We start from the raw sequence: 20,672 nt of genomic DNA on the forward strand, positions 1-20,672 counted from the left end.
TGGTGGAGATAAGTAGGCTGTTAACCTGTTACAGAATGCAGGTTGCCCTAGACCTATTCAGTGATTCCAGGTGAGTGTGAAAATGATTTAATTGTTATTGTAAGACAAAATACTCGCTCTCCCAGGGGGCCCTACATGAGTCTGCCATTCCGTATTTTAGCAATACAGAAGTACAAATGATACTGAAAACCCCGTTTGCCCCTTGATGCTGCAGAGCACTTAAGCATATGCTTAACTTTAAGTCCCACTGAAGTTAAACACCTGGTTAAATGCTTTGCTGAATTGGAACCTCAACTTTGAAGAGCTGAAAGTGCTCAGCACCTCCCAGGATCAGGCTCTTATCAAAGGAAGGTCAGTGAGGAACGATACTGAGGGGTGAAGCAGAAATAACCGGCTGTTCAGAGCAGAACATCCAATTTTGCACTACAAAAGTGGAGGGATGGTATGTAACATTGATGTATGTATTGCATATATAGTACTGATTCATGTCTGTATTATCAGTGATTATAATATTAAGAATAACACATTGAAACCACCTTATCAAGAGCATGTACCTTTTCACATCCTTTAATTGCTAGATATCTTCTCGCAGTAACACATTCTCAGGATTTTATGCTGGCCTTGCTATTGCACCATCTCTCAGCCAGCCAGCCTCATACCAAATAACATCTCCATGGTGTGACTGACACTATCCTAACGTGGCATATGCCCATCCTTTGGGTCGGCTCAGACAACACTTGCTCACAGGCATAGCGCTCAGTGGGGTGGAACAAGGCATGCCACGTCAGGATCCGTGTGTTCTCATTACCAGGCTAGAAGCAATAATTCTACTTTTAGGAAAACCGAAGTGAAAGGGGAGTGGAGCATTTCTAACAGAATGTTTGTAAACACTATTGTCACAGAATTGAAAAAGAATAGATTTTTTTTATATTTATTTCAACAATTATGTTTTGAATCCTATGAATCAGAATGTCATTTAAAATAAGAATTAGAAGGAAACCAGCTCCCTATGCCTTTTAGAAGCCAATCCAGTCCCCTTCTCTTGAGAGAAAGCTATTTAATTGATGGGGAAAGACCCTCCGCTGGTATAAATTGACCTAGCTGTATTCTCCCTGAACTTTTTTTTCTTTGAGGGATTAGCTAAACTTCCCCATTTCTTTTTTTCTTGCCACTTACTGAACACTGTTTACTCTCTATTCTGCAGGGTGGTCAGCATCAGTCAGGGACAAGGTGACATTCTAATCCCCTTCCTCTGAAGACACAATTTTCCTTTAGTTTTATTCCCTTTTGTTGCAAACATAAGAGAAACATGCAGCTGTGCTGAGCCAACACGTGGCAGTCCACCTTGCTTCTCCCTCCTTGCTGTAGAACTGGCCTTAGAGAAGGCGACTGGAGTGGCTCCTAAAAGGCACAGGGCGGTGACTGATCTTCTAACTCTTATTTTAGTTGAGTGATGGGGGAGTACGGTAAGAATGTTAACCATGCAATATCCCCTCTGCTTTGTCTCGCTTCTGGACATAATCTGATATTCTGGCAAGAGTCCGGCATACTCCAAGGGCTGCTCACCAGGAACTTTCAGTCAGCTCTCCAGAAATTGTCAGTCATTTGCTGGAGATGCTGTGGAAGTCACTAGCTGGGAGAGTCAGATCCTCGCTCCCATGCGACGCTGGGGAGACGGACACCCTGCGGGGCCAATCACCTGCTGCTTATGCAATGGAATTATTCTTTTAAGCAGGGATAACCTGAAATCATGAGGCTTTTCCCTCCCATCTGAAAACTGTACAATGAAGCATTTACCCTAAAAAGAGGGCAAGCTTTGTTTTTTCCCTCTCTCTGGAGGGAAAGCTCGACTGCAGTAAGAACAGCTCCTAGAAACCAGCTTCTAAGGTAAGTCACCTCTGTAATGTTTCCATCACCTCTTAGTGTAGGGAGAGGTTCTGGGCTCCCCTTGTCCTTCAACTCCATGCCCATGTACCTCTGAGCTGCCAAGCTCTCCTGGGGCTCGGAGTGCCCATTATTTAGCCCAAGAGACCTTTGAGGAGGTGGGTCTTTAAATCTAGAGAATGAAATCAGTTAGGGGGCTGGGGAAGGTTCTTCGGAGAATCTGTTACATTGGAGTGGGGAGGCAGAGAAGCTATATGAGAATAAGAAAACCAGCATTACCCCTAAGACTCCCTGTTCTGTGATTCTGTGCCGTTGTTATATGACAGCCCCCATCTCTCTGCTGCCAAAACCTTTAGAGACCATCTATCTGAGATCCTCAAACTTGTGGGGACATAAATGGGGGTCCTGACACCAAAGGACAGGCCACCAGCTCCTAGCCCCTCCAAATCTCAGATGACCCAACTTCCCATTCCTGAATTGTTGTGTATACTTATCCCTGAGACCCCCAAACTCAGGGGTATTTATTTATACCTCTGCCAAGCTTCAGGGACCCCATACCTTACTCCTCAGACCTGACATCTGAGCCCCTTCCCACCACACTTGCTTCTCTAGCCCTTTCCCAGGTAGTCCTCATTTCCAAGCCTTTCCTCATCTACTTCCCATCTTTAAGCGTCTGTCCCCAAGAGCCAGCAGCCTCTCCCCTCTATACCTATCGCAGCATCTGCCAGGTCAAAGTGTAGAAAACTTCCAAGGTTCAGCATCACTCTCCAGTCTCCCCAGAGACCTTCACCAGCACCTTCTTCCCCCCTGAGATCCTCTCCCCGAGTCAGGGACCTGCATTAGTGTCATCCCTCTTCCCCCCACACACGCACACAGAGTGATATAAACCCCATCAAGGTTCTAGCGTTCCACTCTGCTGGTGTGGAGCCTCCAGAAGACTCCTGGACTGTCAATGAGTGAAAGATGCTTCCAGACAAGTGCAGGAGACGCACTTCATAGGCAACTGGAATGGCACTGTGTGTGTATGACTAAGCAATGGTCTTTTAACACATGCAACAGAAGCAGCAAGAGAAAGTAATGTTGGGACACAAATTTGCATTCTGGAATAGAGTCTAAGACCAGAAATATAGAGTTTAAGGCCAGAAAGTGTCACCAGATCATGTAGTCTGACCTGTACATCACAGCCCACCATCAGCACCTGCACACTAAGCCCAATAATCGACATTAGTCTCCTTAGGGCTGTAATACTTTAGTCTAGACTATTATGTGCCATAGACAGAGAATAGGAGGGACTGAGGTGCCCCAATATCTCACTTTCACACAATGGCGATAGCCATCACCCACACACTGCAGAGGAAGCTGGAAAAAAACCCAAAGTCACTGCCAGTCAGACCTGGAAGAAAATTCCTTCCTGACCCCATATATAATGATCAGTTAGACTCTGAGCACATGAGCAAGAGAATGTTGTGAAGGCCAAGACTATAACAGGGTTCAAGAAAGAACTAGATAAACTCATGGCGAATAGGTCCATCAATGGCTATTAGAGTGGATGGAATGGGATGGTGTCCCTAGCCTCTGTTTGCCAAAGCTGGGAATGGGCGACTGGGCGTGGATCATTTGATTACCTGTTCTGTTCATTCCCTTTGGGGCATTGTCAGAAAACAGGATATTGGGCTAGATGGACTGTTGGTATGACCCATTGTGGCCATTCTTATGTTCTTGTGTATTACTGCTCCATGTAGACAAGTACTTACATGTAAGTAACCATTTCCAGTGTTCTTCTGGTGTTCATTGGATAAACATGGATTTCATTTTTTTAAATTTTGTATCGGTAGTGTCTTATCAGTGTTTAATGGTTAAAACCTAAAATCAGAAGACCTACGTTATTTTAAGTGACAGATTTGTTTTTCTTCAAATTTTTATCACAAACATTTTGAAGGGACAAAATAGATCTTCTTTTAAGATAAGATGTTAACTAAATAAAATATATGTGCTGCTTAGGAAACATTTTACAGGCTAGATCACATAAATGATTTTTGCAAACTAATCGAAAAGTAAACTTAGTCCTCCTCATCATTTTTCAATGGGGACTTTGCCTCCTGCACTGAAGACTGATGTTAATTCACCTCTTAGCTCTGACTAGCTGTATACACCTTACCACTAACCGACTGTAAAAAGTTAGAAACTCAGGCCATTATGCTTGGAATAGTGTCTTGATGTTTTAAGAGGCAGTTGTGGCAGGATTATGGCAGAGCAGTTTCTTCTTAATAAGTCGAGTTTCTTATTAACCCTGCCACAAGAACAAATGGTGACTTGAGAGACTCTGGCATTTATTACATATGAATTACCAGCTTTATGTGTGTTTTGATTGCACTTAGTACACACCTCCATAAAGTTGAAAACTAAATATGAACTGCTAATTTGTAGGTATGCACTTTGTTTTTCAGGACTCCCAGAGACCTGCTTTCTTGCCTGAAATCTAGGTTAGCCATGTCTCCCCCAGCTAACACAGACTTAGGCTATACCCCTCCTGATGGTGGATGGGGATGGGCAGTGGTATTTGGAGCTTCCATCTCTGTCGGATTTGCATATTCCTTCCCTAAAGCTTTCACAGTCTATTTCAAAGAACTCCGGATGGTTTTTAATGTATCCTACAGCCAGATTGCATGGGTGACTTCCATCATGTGTGCGACTACCTACGGGGGAGGTGAGTGAAACTAGACTAGCTTTCTTTGGGTCAGGAAGGGAATATCTCTACTTCAAAACTGGGTGGGGGAAAATGTTATCTTCTAGAAAGTTTTGGGGAGGCTTAAACTGAAACTCTGGTTTTCTAGAGGCTGTCCTTTAACAACATAAAGTGTTACCATGACACTTTAGAGACTATTGATAAATGTTTACATTAGAAAATGTTTTGGTGATGAAATCAATATATACATATTGCCAGTTCACATGGTTTTATTCCAAGTCTTGTTATATTTAGAGTGAAATCCTGGCCTCATTGAAGTCATAGGAGTTCTCAGCAAGCAAGTTTATTAGAAGTACCATTTTAAATGGGAAAGGGTGAGATGCTCCCATGGCTAGAGACGTAAGATAACTTTTTTGCAAGCCAATAATAATTGCCTTTACTCAAACTTCTTGATTTAATGACTGTTTTTTCACAAGGGGAATTTTTCTACATCACATTTTCCTGGCATTTATTATGAACATCTAAATGTTTTTATATATAAAAAAACAATTTTATTCATTTGGGGCTAGATCCTGTGAAGTGCTGTGGGCTCCTCAAGTTCCACTCAGATCAGTGACTGGGAAAATTGAGTTTTTTAAAAAATGAAAGCAGATCTTTAAAATGTAGGTTGAATTATTAAATTTTAATAAAAATAGGATCATATCAAGGGAAAGGTGTGTGCAGTCACTGCACATGGGTAATTTCGGTTGCTGTTTGTATTTAACGATGAATACGGCTGATTGAAAAAAAGAAACAGTGGCAAAATTTCAGTCATTTTTGTCTCAAACAGGCTTATTTTTGTGTTTTAAAATTATAAAACTTTTTAAAAATTGAAAGTTTAGATTTCAAATGGTCATTACTGCAATTTTGTTTTTTCCTCTTTTATACCACATACACTATTTTTATAATTTGTAAAATTGGCACCTAGGAACCCTATAAAATCTGCAGGGTGGGTTTTTCTCTTTTCTCTTCTCTATTCTCTGCTCCTCAAACTTTTTGCCCCTCTAACTTTTCCAAAGTTGAGGACATTCTGAAAGAGAAAATGAGAAGGAGGGGGACTATGGGTACCCACTAGTGTTCATTCTACTGTATTTAATAGTAAAAAGGGTGGGGGGAATAAAGAGGAAAGCAAAATTCCAAATTTTCAAAAATTTGGGGGGTCTTATGGAGTTTATATTTTTGGTCAAACATTTTTTTTTAAAGACACTTTTTTCACAAGTTTCAATTTTGAAAAAGGCCATTTTTTTTTCATAAACTATTTTTCATTATTAGCCCCCCCCCCCCCGGCTAATTCCAAAATGGCTTAACAGACATGGCTGACATTTTCTGGTTGAAAGCCTGGCTCTACTGAAGTCAGTGGACATTTTGACATTGAAATCCTAGCTCCTCCTCCTCTTCTCAAACATTCGCCTTTAATGTGAGTGCTAGAAGCCTAGAAAGTGTCCTCCCAAAGGGATGAAGAGGAGGCTAAGGGCTTAACGTAATTTTTTAGAAACCAGTTCCATGCCTGTGATCACTATAAGAATGTTGTCACAGTAGATTCCAACCATGTTAATGGAGCACCTGGCAAAAGGCGCTTGAAAGAAAGGGTATGTCTATCCTGCAGCTCGGAATGAGCGTCCCAGCCTGCGTTGGTGGAATAGCACTAGCTGGCCTCAATTTAGCAGGCTGAACTGCTCCATCTGAGACTCTCGCTAGCCCCCTGAGCTTAGAGCCAGAAGATCAGGTGGGCTTCCGAGTAGACAAACCCCTTCTTTAAAAGACTGGCATTTTTAGAGCTATTGGAAAGGCCATTCCATTGAACCAAGGTTGCAGAGAGCTTGAACGAGCACTACCCTCGGGACCAAAAGCCTCATCTTTTCTGTTTGAACAGGGTACAATGGAACAAAAGTGTCAAAAGACAGTTCAGTGACACTGAAGAGCAATTCAGGTAGGACCTTGAAAGTTAATAGTAAAACCTTATGCTTGATGTGGCGGACAACAGCCAACGAGTGCAAAGAGCAAAGCAGTGGGGGAAAACGTAAGCAAACAGTCAGACCATCTCTACCCACAGGAACATCAAGCTGCAGCGTTCTGTACGAGAGCTCAGGGGTCTGATCCCGTTTCAGACAGCCATGTATTTTCTTCACAGCTCTAGTCCAAAGCAAACCAGGCCATAACTGATGTGCAGTCTAATCTCTCTAGGCATTTAATGCAGCGATCACCACTGTCCTATCTGAGCGTTTTCTATGTCCTAAAGGTAAACTCAATAAAGCATCTCTGCTTTCTTCCTCAGTTAGTTAGAACAAGTGAGTAGAGCTGGGTGGGAAACAGCAAAAGTCTTCTCAGGAAAGGAAAACTATTTCAAAGATGTATATTTTCTTTTTTCCTGTTCTGCACTGAGCTGAAACTAAGTCCCTTAGAAATTTTTCAAGGGAAAGACACTCAGAATCGCCAGTGTCCTGACCATCAGTCTACTCAGCTGGGGTGTGGAGGACTGAGGTTTAAGTCCTGGCTCTAAAACAGAGAGAAGAGGTACTTGAACCTGGTACCCCATGTTCCAACTGAGTGCCCCTAGCCACTAGGCTATAAAGTCAGTCTACCTCTTTCCATTTTTCTGATTTCCACTTTGTCGACATTCATTGCGCCAGAGAGAGAACAAGATACTGACTCACAATTCAAGTTAAACTGGTACAACTTTCTCTTATGTCAACAAGACCTTTAGACTCCTTTGCACCTGTCTCTCTTCCACTACTGGCCAGTCCAGGACTTAGGGACACCCTGTGTGATGTCACTATGCAACGCAACCTGTGTTTAGCTGGGCATTGTCTTCACTGCTAAAAATGGCATGACTTTAGCCTTAGAATAGCTTGCACAGGTCAGTTACCCTGAGGTAAAAACAGTGATGACTAGGCCCTTAGTTTTACAGCAGGGTAAACTAGGCAAGGTCAGCACTCTAATCCTGCCCTAGTTTACCTTGCAATAAAACTAAAATGCCTGATCTCACCTCATTTACCTATGGTAACACTGAAATGCCTTGTCTTCACTGTGGTTTTTAGCTCACATGTGTTCGCTACCCTGAGGTAAAAACGTACTTTTTGTTGGTAGTGAAGAAAAGGCTATAGTGTGGGAGCAGAAAGCCATGGAATGGGAATGAACAGGATATCCTAGATTTGTAGAATTTAAGACAGAAGGGACCATCAGCATCATCTAGTCTGACCTTCTGCACGATGCAGGTCACAGGTACTCACACACCCAGTCCTGTAATAGACCCCTAACCTCTAGCTGAGTTACTGAAGTCCTCAAATCACGATTTAAAGACTTCATGTAACAGCGAATGTCTATGTCCAGTGGCCTCAATAAACAAGCCCCTTTATATTCGTTGCAAACAACTGTCCTATTTCTTCTCTGTCCAGGGGGACACTGCAACACCCACTGACTTATCTGTTATTTATACATCCTTCTGCACAAGCCATGCATTTGGCCATGTATGTACATAATTTTAAATACTGCCAGCTTTTACTCCCAGTCATGATAGAATTAAATACAGGGGCTGAGATTTTCTAAGCTGTGGAGGGGATTTAGCCCGACATCCTCTTTTAAAATGAATAGCTAAGTCCCCTGCACTGCTTTGAAAACCTCAACCATGTTATTTCCCTCCTCTTAGGTAACCATTTTCCAAATCTAACAGAATAGGGTCCACTCCAGGGTTAAAAGGTAAGAAACGATATTTGCAATGTAGTAGCCAGGGAATAATTCCTAAGTGAAAACATTCTGGTGATATGATTCCTTTAAATCTAATCTGTTTTATCTCTGTAACTTTCTGTCTGGGTTATTAGAGAGACAAGATGGGTGAACTAATATCTTTTATTAGTTAGTGAAGATATTACCTCAACTACCCTGTCTCTCTAATATCCAGGGATCAACTTGGCTACAACAGCTCTATTCAGGTTATTCTCATTGAAACACTTGCTAAAACAAAAATCTCACTGCTAGATCTAGTTTCTGGTTTACAGGAAGCCATCCTTTCCAGCAGTGATGGTATATGTATCTAGACCTGGGCCTAGAGCTATTTAAGCATTTCCCGGGATAACAAATGAATTATTTCTTGTATGAATTCCTCTGGCAGTTTGGCCTCTTCTCTGCTATTTATACTGGAGCTTAACAAACACCAAGTTTCTGTTTTGACCGCTCCTTGACCCCTTGTACAGCATTACTAAATGGAAAGGGACGTGAGCTGGAGAAGATTGCCATGTCCCTAGCTACTTGCTGTACTGTTATCAGTTCATACCAATACACTAGAACTCTCTTCCAGGGCCAGTTGCTGCCCCTGCCAATCCTGCGTGAAGCATGTGAGGATGGAAATGTAGCAGGATCAGTGCAATTGAGCTCTGCAGGCTGCCTAGGCAGCGGGGTGCCTGTGGGCATGTCTGCATTGAAATTAGACACCCATGGCTGGCCTGTGCCAACTCACTTGGGCTCGTGGGCTCTGGTTGCAGCACTGTTTAATTACAATGTAAACATCCAGGCTCGGACTGGGCCTTGGGCTCTAAGACCCTGCAAGCTGGGAGGGTCCCAGACCTCAGGCTGCAGCCCGAGCCCAAAGATCTGCACCACAATTAAACAGCCCCTTGCCCTGAGCCCAGGTCAGTGGGAACAGGCCAGCTGCAGGTGTCTAATTGCAAACTGGACATACCCTGTGTGATTCGGCACCCCAATTGCCATGCATCTCTGCTTTGTGGCAGCTAGTCCCGTACACCTGCAGAAGGAACAAGGGATTTCGGCGGGGGAGGCCACGTTTTCTACCAAAATACCCATTGGGTTGCTAGGCAAGTGTGCTGTCGAGGTTGGTTGCCCCTCTCTGGTCATCTATACACCCTTAATTCCCATGCAACTTCATGTTTCTTAAGTCAGTCTGCTGGTAGCTATTCCTCACTAGCTGGCTCCTCCTTGCTGGTAGTGATGCTGCTTTGCTCCTCTCCACACCATGGAATGGACAGAAGGATCTGACCCTAAAGCATTTCCTAATAATGGGCCTATCCACAAACCTACCCCAATGTTGTGTCTCAGTCTTTCTCAGACATTATCCTCTAAGTGAGAGAGTTTTTAATAAAATAGCCAACTGTATATGTCACAATTTCAAAGAGCGCAATCTTTGGATTCCCAAAGGCCTGTATCATAAATGTCCAAGAGTGGGTTTTGGATTGCTTCTGGCACACTTATCTCCACGCTCTTCCACCTCTGCAGCTCCCCACAGCCCTCCGTCTGAATTGGGACCTAACCATCCCAAGAATTAATTTAGTTAGTGGATGGCAAATGCAGAGTTCAGAGGATGCAATGTCCCCTATTGCCACATAGTTTGCTTTAGTGGATAGGTTTCTTTTTCTTGCCTATGTCAGTGACTGTGGATGCCATCCCAAATTTGGGATCATTATCTGTTCCTCGTAGCTCTTGTGAATATCCAGCATCCTGGGTTATACCTATAGTCTCTATTTGCACTGTTTAATTACTTCTCTGCTAAAGAGAAACTCAGGGGGTGAGGAGAGTGAGCCAGCTGCCCAGGCCCCAAACATATCTCCAGTGATAGTGTATCTGACATCTGGGAGGACTTCAGGCCACCTGCATCTCACGCACAGAATGTACAAATGCTAAGCAGGTTGATGGAACCTGGGGTCTCAGCCCAATTTCATCTGAAAATGTGAGTCTTCGGGGGGAACTGAGCCTGAATTTTGGATGGAGATAGCTTTGTTTGTTTGCTTTCAGATTTCCCTGTGAAATGTCCACCCAGTTCTAGTTAATGGGGAATCTGAGCAATTATACAGACTAGATCTCACAGGGTGAAGTTCTGTAGTATCTAACTGGTGGGATACCTCCCGAAACTGAAATTCAGCGCATGAGGCGAATGCCCAAAATGAGTGGTTGACCCTCATATCTGATAAAGCTGATGACAGTCGAAGTTTTTGCCCCACCAAGAATCTCAGCTTGACCTAGATGGGTGAGGCAGACGTGGTACAACCGCCACTCCTGTTCGGAGCATGACTCTAGCCAGTGGCAGCCCATTCATTTGCAGTCCTCTTTATTGCTGGCTTCTCACTAGATCACAGCACTGGGAATTGAATAAGTAAGTTTTCATTTAATTAAAACTCCTAACTTGCAATTATTAGTGCTAATAAATCCCTAAGGACTGGAGGGCCTGTGGGCTAAACGCTCTTGGAAGGCATTTTAACTTTGTTTAGTCATGCTCAGTGATGAGGAAATCCAAAGTCCTGGTCAAAAGAGGATAAAGCTAACACTGCCATAAGTTCTGCTATGGTTATTGAGAGAAACTATTGATATGTCTTCAAGCTTGAATGTAATGATTGTATCTGTTTTAGATCTAGTGCAAAGGACTTTCTGGAATTAAAAAACATTGTCTAATGATAATCCACAGTAATACATACTGATCCCTTCAGCAAATTAAGAATATTGTAAGAACTCTAAACACACATGACCATTTTCAAATGTACTAGGTAATCTCTTTCCCAAAATGAGGTCACACTGAGGAAATTAATGGAATTGTTGTACATGAAAAAGGATCTGGATTCCACTGATGTTACAGTTTATGGGGAGTTTCACACTATTTGCCAGGTTGAACTACCAAATGTTTCCCTTGAACTGAAGTTGATATCTCAGATGTAAGTGATTACTCAGCATAGTGTAATCTATTGTGCCATCTTGTGTATTGGCCCTATATAGTAAAACCAATTTAAAAAAAACTGGTTTGTTATGTAAGGATAATGAATTGTTTCTATGGAGATCAGTGAGTAAAGAACTTGGACTGGTTCAGGGATTTAAGATTTATTTATGGTAATTTTTGAATTGTAAGATAACCTTCAACCCTCGTGAAAATTCAATGGCACATGAAAGATTTGCCTTAAATACTGGTCTAAGCAAACATGGACTCTATTGATTCATTTTAGTTCTTGCACTCTTGTATGGTTGGGTTTTCCCTTTGGACTCTAATGACCATGCTTCCTGTGAAATGCATGGACAGCATTCCTCCCTATGACTTTACTAATGTAACTAAAAGAAAATAAAAGCTTTCTTCGATTAGTGGTATTATAAAGATATACATACTCAGGCCCAAAGAAGTCTCTTTTTAAAGGGAATTTTTACCATTTTAAACAGCTGTAAATCTACTTGTATGCAACAAAACAATGCACATTAAGTGGATTAATAATAAGATGTTTAGGGCTACATTTTCAAAAGTAGTGGTTTTGGGTACTCCGCTTGAGACACCTAAAGAGCCCTGATTTCCAGAGGGTGGGTTCTTAGCCTTTTTTGACAATCAGGCCCCGTTTAAATAAGATACTTTTTTAAAATTGCAATCACCAGGCTCTCTTGAAAAGGCAGGTTATAACTGTGATGGATTTGGAGCTGCCCTGTGATAAATTATCAATGTGGTATGTTGGCCTGGTTGTTGGGATGTTTACTATATGAATACATTAGGTTACCTCAATATAAGGCTGGCTGGAAAAACAACCAGGAATGGAAAGATAAAGTCACCCTTCAGCAAACACAAGAGCTGTTAAGGGACAATGCCTGAACCAGTGGCTCTGAGGACTCTGGCTTGATTTCCTGCTGAGCCTACAGGGCTGATTTTTTTAATGGGAGGGCCAAAGACCCAGAACACAGAAGAACAAAAGGAATATAGCAGGGTCTGAAAGGAAACTTCTCTCAAATGAGAGGTGTTAGTCATTCGGGGGAACCAGATTAAGATTCCAGTGGGGGTGCCTAAAGAAGTTAGGCCTATCTAGGTTACCATCAGGATGTGGAACATGCACAATCTAGATGTCAGAAATTACTTACATGAGCTGCTTTCATGCTGGAAAATATTCTCCCTAATACTAAATGTTCCATAAATACAGTGTACCTATTGCTTTATAAAAACAATGAGGAATCTGGTGGCACCTTAAAGTCTAACAGATTTATTTGGGCATAAGCTTTCACGGGTAAAAAAAAAACTTCTTCAGATGCAGGGAGTCAAAATATTGCTTTATGGCTATGAGACTATGTATGGCAACCAGGCTGTGTGGTTCTTCTGACTCTTAGAAAGGAGACCTGCCCTGTACCATCTAACAGACCACAATATTGTGATATGCTAGCATGTCACTGCACAGCATGATGATACTGCATAATAACATCATCACATTATGTCAAAAAAATAATCACAACAGGATGCTATTCCACAAGCCCTGAAGGTGATTTTGGGTTCCATTTACCCTGATAAACACTGTATGGTCCCAGAATTCCTGAGAATAGAGATTGACTTGAGTCACCAAATTCAGATTGATAACTGTATCTGCATGTCTCCAAATCCAGATTAAAATGTCTCTGGTGTGGAGATGGGTTTTGGTTTAGTGTGTTGTACAAAGAGGGACTAGTTGCAAAACTCAGATCTGGATGTGAACTGCCACAAAGTTTGGAGTGGTTCAGAAATAGCTGCCTTATCCCAAAGGTGGTAGATGGGGGGCCTTGAGGGCTTTTTATTGATCTCAAAGGGCTTTGAATCAGGCCCTTATATAAACCAGAACTGAGGAGGCAAAGTTAGACTAAATACGGGTGTGAGAAGGCAACCGAAATTTACTGGCAACTTGTGCTGCTGAAGAATTAAATTGTTACCAATAGGTTTCATAAAGAGAATTTTGATATGTAGGGATATAAATATAATTATGTATTGCACAGCAAACTGCTATGCATAAACATGGTGAGATATAACAAAATGTAAATGATATGCTGTTATATTACACAAACATGCATTTGTAATATGAGATTTTTAGATTAAAAGCAATCCATGTGCCGTTTTATGAGAAGGAAATTAGCGTTAAAGGAGATGTTACCTGCTTAACAGAAACATTGATTTTTCTACTCAGACAAGTGAAGGGATACTATTTAACAAAATCTACAAAACCATTTCTATGTTCACCTTATCATAGAATATAATATCTGGGATTTTGTGATAAATATTTTAAACTTTCTATAAATTCTCCTATCTTCCAAGGTCTGAGGTTTTCTGTTTAATCTCAGATTTTGTAATCATGCAGAAATAACATTTATTTATATGTTTTAAAGATACCTGGTTATGCAGAGCAGCGGGCATAAAAGAATATTAAACAAATAACACAAGACCCAAATGCTCTTTGGTTCATGATTGTTTTGCATTTTACAATGTTTATTTGGGCAATTTAGGATGTGTGAGGTGAGTGGAGATGCGGCTTGCCTGTCATAGAAACTAGGGTGGAGCCGGGCTGCTGGAACAATTTTTATAGTAGGGATGCTGAGAACCATTGAACCAAACTGCAAACCCTGTAGATAATGGAAACCACTTTGAACCAGGGGGTGTGGGAAAAATGGAACTGAATCTTAAGAGAACATGCTCGATCAGGCTTTGGCCCACTGTTTAGGCCCTTAGGTTTGCTTTTATACATAAAAGAACTTAAATAGCTCTATGGAATGTATTAAAAATAAGTGGAAAATAGATTATATTCAAAGACCAATTATTTTGTGCTTCAAATCTTTTCTTTGGCAACATTTTCAAAACTTTTGTACACTTCTTTTTTTTGGGGGGCGGGGAGGGGGGGGGTGTGGCCCTCCCTAGTACTATAAACGCCATTGCCTTTTAAAAAAAAAATGGAATAAACAGCTTTTCAGGGGGAAGTGGCCTTGCCGTTTCTGCAGTCGGCACGCTGCAGCCTCGAAGGGCTCCGGCGCGTGAGAGCGAGAAAGCAAAACCGCCCCGAGGCGCGGTGAGCGGCGCTCACCCCTGTGAATGAAACCAAGCAGGGGAAGCCAGCGGAAGGAAGCCAGCAACCCAGTCACAAGAAGCCGCTGCCCTTCACCGCCCCTTTGGCGATTCTAGTGGGGGGGGGGGGGGACTTGGCAACCCGGGTAAGGAGAGTGCGGGTGACTGGGTCGGGGCCGTGCCCCTTGCAGCCAGGGTTCCCGCTTTTCAGACCAGATCCGTTGTTTGTACAGCGCACCAGGACGGCCCCCCCCCCGCCCCAGCGAGCTTGGCGGAGGCCTGGGCAGAGAGCCCTGCGTGGCTGCGGGGGGGCTTGCTCTCCGGCTGGGGGTGCGATTTTCAGCCCCATGCAGAGGCAGGGCGGGCCTGTGTGTGTGTTGGGGGGTGGGGTTCCCGGGGTGGGACTTGTCCCAGGGCAAGGGAGTCACTAGGAGTGTCCTCCCCCCCCCCCCCCCGCCCGGGTCTGGGCCGGGCAGGCTGGAGGAGAGACCTTGCTCCCCGGCCCCGCCCCCGCGGGGGTTTCTTGCCCCCCCCCCCCCCCCCCGCGCCGGTTGCGTTGAGATTTTCCGCCCGCTCTGGCGCTTTCCCGGCTCAGCGCGCAGGTGAGTGGCCGGCCCGGCGCGGGGGCCCGGGAAGCGGCTGGCGCGGGGACGGGGCTTGCCGGGTGTTTCCAGCTGGGAACTTGCTCGCGAGCTGAGCTGGTAGCGGGGGGTGCCCGTGCACGTGGCCTGCCGGTGGCCTGCCTGCACAGCCTGTGTGCCACATGGCACATGCGTGTGTGTCCGCGTGTGCCCCCTGTGCGCGGCCCGTGTGCCACACGCCCCTGCCTGCGTGTGCCCCCTGTGCGCGGCCCGTGTGCCACACGCCCCTGCCTGCCTGTGCCCCCTGTGCGCGGCCCGTGTGCCACACGCCCCTGCCTGCCTGTGCCCCCTGTGTGCGGCCCGTGTGCCACACGCCCCTGCCTGCCTGTGCCCCCTGTGCGCGGCCCGTGTGCCACACGCCTCTGCCTGCCTGTGCCCCCTGTGCGCGGCCCGTGTGCCACACGTCCCTGCCTGCCTGTGCCCCCTGTGCGCGGCCCGTGTGCCCTATGCACGTGCCTGCTTGTGCCCCCTGTGCGCGGCCCGTGTGCCACACGCCCCTGCCTGCCTGTGCCCCCTGTGCGCGGCCCGTGTGCCACACGCCCCTGCCTGCCTGTGCCCCCTGTGCGCGGCCCGTGTGCCACACGCCCCTGCCTGCCTGTGCCCCCTGTGCGCGGCCCGTGTGCCACACGCCTCTGCCTGCCTGTGCCCCCTGTGCGCGGCCCGTGTGCCCTATGCACGTGCCTGCTTGTGCCCCCTGTGCACGGCCCGTGTGCCACACGCCTCTGCCTGCCTGTGCCCCCTGTGCGCGGCCCGTGTGCCACACGCCCCTGCCTGCCTGTGCCCCCTGTGTGCGGCCCGTGTGCCACACGCCCCTGCCTGCGTGTGCCCCCTGTGTGCGGCCCGTGTGCCACACGCCTCTGCCTGCCTGTGCCCCCTGTGCGCGGCCCGTGTGCCACACGCCTCTGCCTGCCTGTGCCCCCTGTGTGCGGCCCGTGTGCCCTATGCACGTGCCTGCTTGTGCCCCCTGTGCGCGGCCCGTGTGCCACACGCCTCTGCCTGCGTGTGCGTGCTAGGTGCAGTGACCGGCTTGTTTCTCGTGTACCCTGTGTGTGCCACATTCATGTGAGCTTCATATATTATCCCTGTGCCGTATGGATGTACCTGTGGGGGTGCACTCTGTGTACAGTGCCGTGTGTGTGAGTCCAGGGTGTTTGCCCCATATCTGTGTAGCCTGTGCACTGTGCGTGTTCCATACGCCCATGTGCTTCATGTGTTATTGCTGTGCCCTATGGAGACGAGTCCTGTGTGTGCCCTAAGCGATGTGTCTGATGTAATCTGTGTGCTATGTCCCTGTGTGTGTCACAGATCATCCGTATACTGCATGTGCATGTTTCTTGCATTGTTTCTGTGTATCCATGTGCATTCACAATGCCTGCATGTGTGCTGGGTGTGCATGTGATTCCCATGTACTTGTTCTATGTGTATTCCAGAGGCATGTGCTGTGTGTTCTATGTGCATTCTTTGGATGCAGAGGTGTTCTTTGCATATGCATATCCTATTGTGTTCTTCAGGCATGTGCATTACACATAATAAGGTCCTTGAGTAAGAATCCTTTGATCTGATTTGCCCCTGGTGTGTTCTGTGTGTATGCACGTGTCCTACGTGTAGTCTGTGTGCATGATCATGCATGTGTGTGTTGAGGGTGCATGTTCCCACAGATGGTTCTGTAGCAGTCACGCTGTCTTTGTGCTCCTGGTGGCATTTTCAAGCTGTCCCTTTCTGCCTTTTCCTGCTTATGTGTGTGGTGGTGGTGGTGGTGGTGATGATGGGGGGGGGGTTTCAGGTTTTCCCTGAATACACACAGCAGTAGGAAGGAGATAAAGTGATACAATTCTGTTCTTTCCAAAAGAGTGGAACGTTAAACACAGAAGGAATTTTTCCTGGATTTGCATCCCAGAGTGAGCCAATTGAAGCCACTGGAGTTGCAAAGGGGTGTGGAAATGGTCAAAATTTGGGCTGTTATTCTTAAGTAAAGCAAAGATTTTGTCATGATATTTTTAGTAAAAGTCACGGACAGGTCACAGGCAATAAACAAAAATGAACGAAGCCTGTGACCTGTCCCTGGCTTACTAAAAATAACTGACAAAATGGGGAGGGAGGAGGGTCCAGCACTCACCACTGCTGGGGCTCCAGGGGCTACCCACAGTATTTCATCCCTTCCCCCCCCCCCCAGCTGCCTGTGGCAGTTCGGAGCTGCGGGCCCACAGCTGGGAGCTCCGGGGTCCACCTGTGGCGACTGGGCATCTGTAGCCCCGCCATCCCGGGGCTGAAGTGGAAAATGTCACAGAGGTCTCTGGAAGTCATAGATTCCATGACTTCTGTGACCTCCGTGACAAAATCTTGGCCTTAGTCTTAAGTAATAGCCACCTCCAAAAGAATAATTATGGAGATGCCTGGTATCTCATGGGTCCTAGGTAAAAGCGAGTGGGGCAGGTAGAGTCACTAGGGGAGGGGGTGTTAATAGATTTAGAATTAGCTGCTATCCATTGCCCTGAATAACCTACAATGTGATTTATCTAGGAATTGTGTTTTTCTAAAACAGTGTTTGAAATTTCTGTTGACTCTGCTCTCGTAGTTGCAAATTTTCCAAACCCTGACCACCGCGATTGAGTGAGTGAGAGAGAGAGAGAGAACTGGCTGTGGAGAACTTGCCCAAGGACTAACTTTGTGTGTGTACACTTTGTTTTTCAGGGCTTCCAGAGGAGTGCTTTCTGGGCTTTAATTTAGCCTGGCCATGTCGCCTCCAGCTAACACAGGCCTAGCCTACACCGCTCCTGATGGGGGATGGGGCTGGGCAGTAGTATTTGGAGCGTTCATTTCCATTGGATTTTCATATGCTTTTCCTAAAGCCATAGCAATCTTCTTCAAAGAAATCCAGGATTTCTTTGGCACATCCTACAGTGAGATTGCATGGGTGTCTTCAATTATGTTGGCCACTACCTATGGTGGAGGTGAGTACATCAGAAATACCCAGTTGTTTTTGTTTTCTTCTAATAAGGGAGTACAGGTACCTACAGATTAAAGAAACTGTAGATTCTGGTTGCACTCTGTTCATGTGTGTATTGGAGTATCATGCATCTTTTAGAAAGCTGTACTTGGATAATGAAATCAAAAATCTTGTGTTGCACAGATCATGTTTAAGATGCTGCTTTGAGTAAAAAATTCAAAATGTGACTTGGGAGCCTAAATGCCAGTATCAAAAGTGATTTAGGGACAGATTTTCAAAGGTATTTAGGTGCCTAAAGATGCAGATAGGTGCTTAATGGGTTTTGTAAGCACTTACATTAGGCACCTAACTCTGATTTCAATGGAAGTCAGGCACCTAATCTACTTAGGCAGCTTTGAAAATCTTGCTAGGTGCCTTTCTGCATCTTTAGGTGCCTACGTAACCTTTGAAATTCTGGCCATTGGGCACTTTGGAGCCTAAATCCCATTCACTTTCAAATGGGCTCTAAAGTGACTCAGTCCCTTTTGAAAATAAGACTTTGCCTCCGAAGTCAGGTAGGTGCTTTTGAAAATTTTACCCTTTTATAAAGCATTGTGGTATTTATTTTATGTCTTGTTCTAAGACTTTTAAATGTTGCAGTATGTTTAAGAGCTAAGCTATGGTGATTATAGATCTGCTTGGTAGCGATTGTCTTTGTAGAATTTGCTGTTGAGCAACCTTAACTCTTACCCAGCCAAGTGTTTGTTTGGGGGAAATTCCCTGTTTTGTTAAATAGGTAGATATCAGTATTGATAGGTAAGTCACATGGCCAGTTATCAACATTAATGTGCATTATCCTTCCAATGTCCCCCATGGACTCCATTCAGAGCTGTCATCCTCAACATCCTATTGCCTGTGTGAACAGGTGCAATATATGGGGACTCAGGGCGGCCGTGGAAGGAGAGAGCATGGGTGTAGCACGGTTGTGTGTGTGTGGGAGAACATAGGTGGAGTGGGGTAGTGAGAGGGGAGTGCGGCTGTGGGGGGACTTGGGCTGCATGGTCAGGGATGGGGAGAAGTGGGGCTGTAATGCTAGAAGGGCAGAAGGACTGAAAGAAATGAGCAAAAACCAAGTATGTCAATGCTGGAAAATATCAAACTGAGTCGAGGGACATGGGATGTGGGACTCAAACCTAAAAAATATTAGCCCCAGGCACCAAGTTCGTGCCATGCCCAGCGGCCTCGGGTGTTTGCAGGTGACTGGCCTGAGTGATCGTACTGAGGGCGCAGGATGTGTGGGGTTTAGCAGCGTTGCTCAATGCACCCTTGAAACTGCACTCTTCTGTTCTATGGCAGTGCAGTCTGGTAAGTTTTCTGCTCAGTCTGATGGAACATGCAGGGTTTTCCTGGCACGTGTGATGTTTTGGGTGTCCTCTTTTATCATTACACGGTTGTTCACCTTTGCCCCAATTTGCGGCGTACATGATACCGAGATGGTTTTCTGCTTGCTACACACTATGAGAACAACCTGTTTGACCTCATGTTTTGTCTGGCTTCACATACCCAGAGCAAATTTTACATGACTTCTGGCCCTTTATTGGCAGGAACTTGGACTTTGACTCTCTCTGCCTATGATAAAGCACCTGTTGAGTTCCATCCATAGGAGCCAATGAAAGCCTGCCCCACTTATTTCCCAAGTGTGAAGGAGACACAGGATGCCTACTTTGACAGCGTGCCGGAAATGTTTTTCCTTGTTTTGGCCTCGATGGGTAACTTCTCCCAATCAAGAGGGCAGCTGTGAAACAATTTGGCCTGTACAGCAAGGGCATTAATGTCTTTGGGAGTAGCATTGTCAAATGTCTAAGGCCTTGATATGATGCCCATGGAAGTCAATAGGAGTAGCTGGCTATGGTGTTTGGGCAAAGCCAAACATTGGGCAGAGCAATAAATGAAGCAGTCCCCTGAATTGTAGCTTATTGTTTGTTGGGACCGGTTGTAAGTTCTGTAATACAATAGCAATAGCTAGTCACCCTCATCAGCTCACTGAACAGAGCATATTAGGTAGTTGTTACTTTTTGCTACTTCCATCATAACAGGCTGTGAACAACCTGGGCAGTCTTTGATAAAACTAATGTAACGGCATGTCAATACTGAATCCTGAATAGATATTACAGGTGGTTACTCCCATTGTTTATGGCAATAAACTGTCCCTTTACATTCTTTAAAAATAAAATGACTACAGTTTTCCTCCCTCGTGGACTAATGCACTCTGGGAAGTTTAAAGGCATACACATGCTGAATGCTCTAGGGCTTGTATTTGTTGACCTAGTGCTTGATTCAAAAGCCCATTGAAATCAATGGGAGTCTTTCAGTGGACTCCAGTGGGTCAGTCCCATAGAGCCCAGCCTTGCAAGGACCTGGGCACATCTTTCCATGGGCCCGTAGGGCTCTCCTCACCTCAGAGGAGTGCTCGGAAACATGCAGGCCCATTAGCGCCAATTCACAGGAAGGATGTATAATTTTTGAAAGGTCAGTGGTCGGGGTGATGTTTACACGGTAGTAGTTTGGCAACTGAAGCTCTGTCCCACCAACCCCAGGCATAGCTACCCTGCCCAACCCCCTTCTCCCTCACCACAGTAGTCTCCCCATACATGAAATGCATGACTTGGCAGGGGCTGGGGAGTGCTGTGAGAGGTTCCTTTGTTCCCCTTGATGCTCATTATTTGCTGTGCATTT

General features: G+C 45.3%; 1 protein-coding gene across 2 annotated transcripts in view; it reads left to right on the forward strand.

Annotated features, from left to right (window-relative positions):
• The first annotated feature begins 1,805 nt into the window (after positions 1 to 1,805).
• The window catches only part of LOC311523958 (monocarboxylate transporter 2-like), a 59,592-nt gene continuing 40,725 nt past the window's right edge, over positions 1,806 to 20,672 (forward strand). The window contains exons 1-2 of one of the 2 annotated variants that reach the window (XM_084634555.1): positions 1,806 to 1,887; positions 4,332 to 4,591. In XM_084634555.1, the coding sequence (XP_084490681.1) occupies positions 4,375 to 4,591 (217 nt within the window). In that variant the 5' untranslated portion in view covers positions 1,806 to 1,887; positions 4,332 to 4,374. Of the gene's footprint in view, positions 1,888 to 4,331; positions 4,592 to 14,912; positions 14,972 to 17,701; positions 17,962 to 20,672 lie in introns of those variants that run through there. The other variant, XM_084634554.1, reaches the window with a different exon arrangement.

The sequence above is a fragment of the Lepidochelys olivacea genome (assembly GCF_965140295.1).
Source record: "Lepidochelys olivacea isolate rLepOli2 genome assembly, chromosome: 7".
Classification (NCBI taxonomy): Eukaryota; Metazoa; Chordata; order Testudines; family Cheloniidae; genus Lepidochelys; species Lepidochelys olivacea.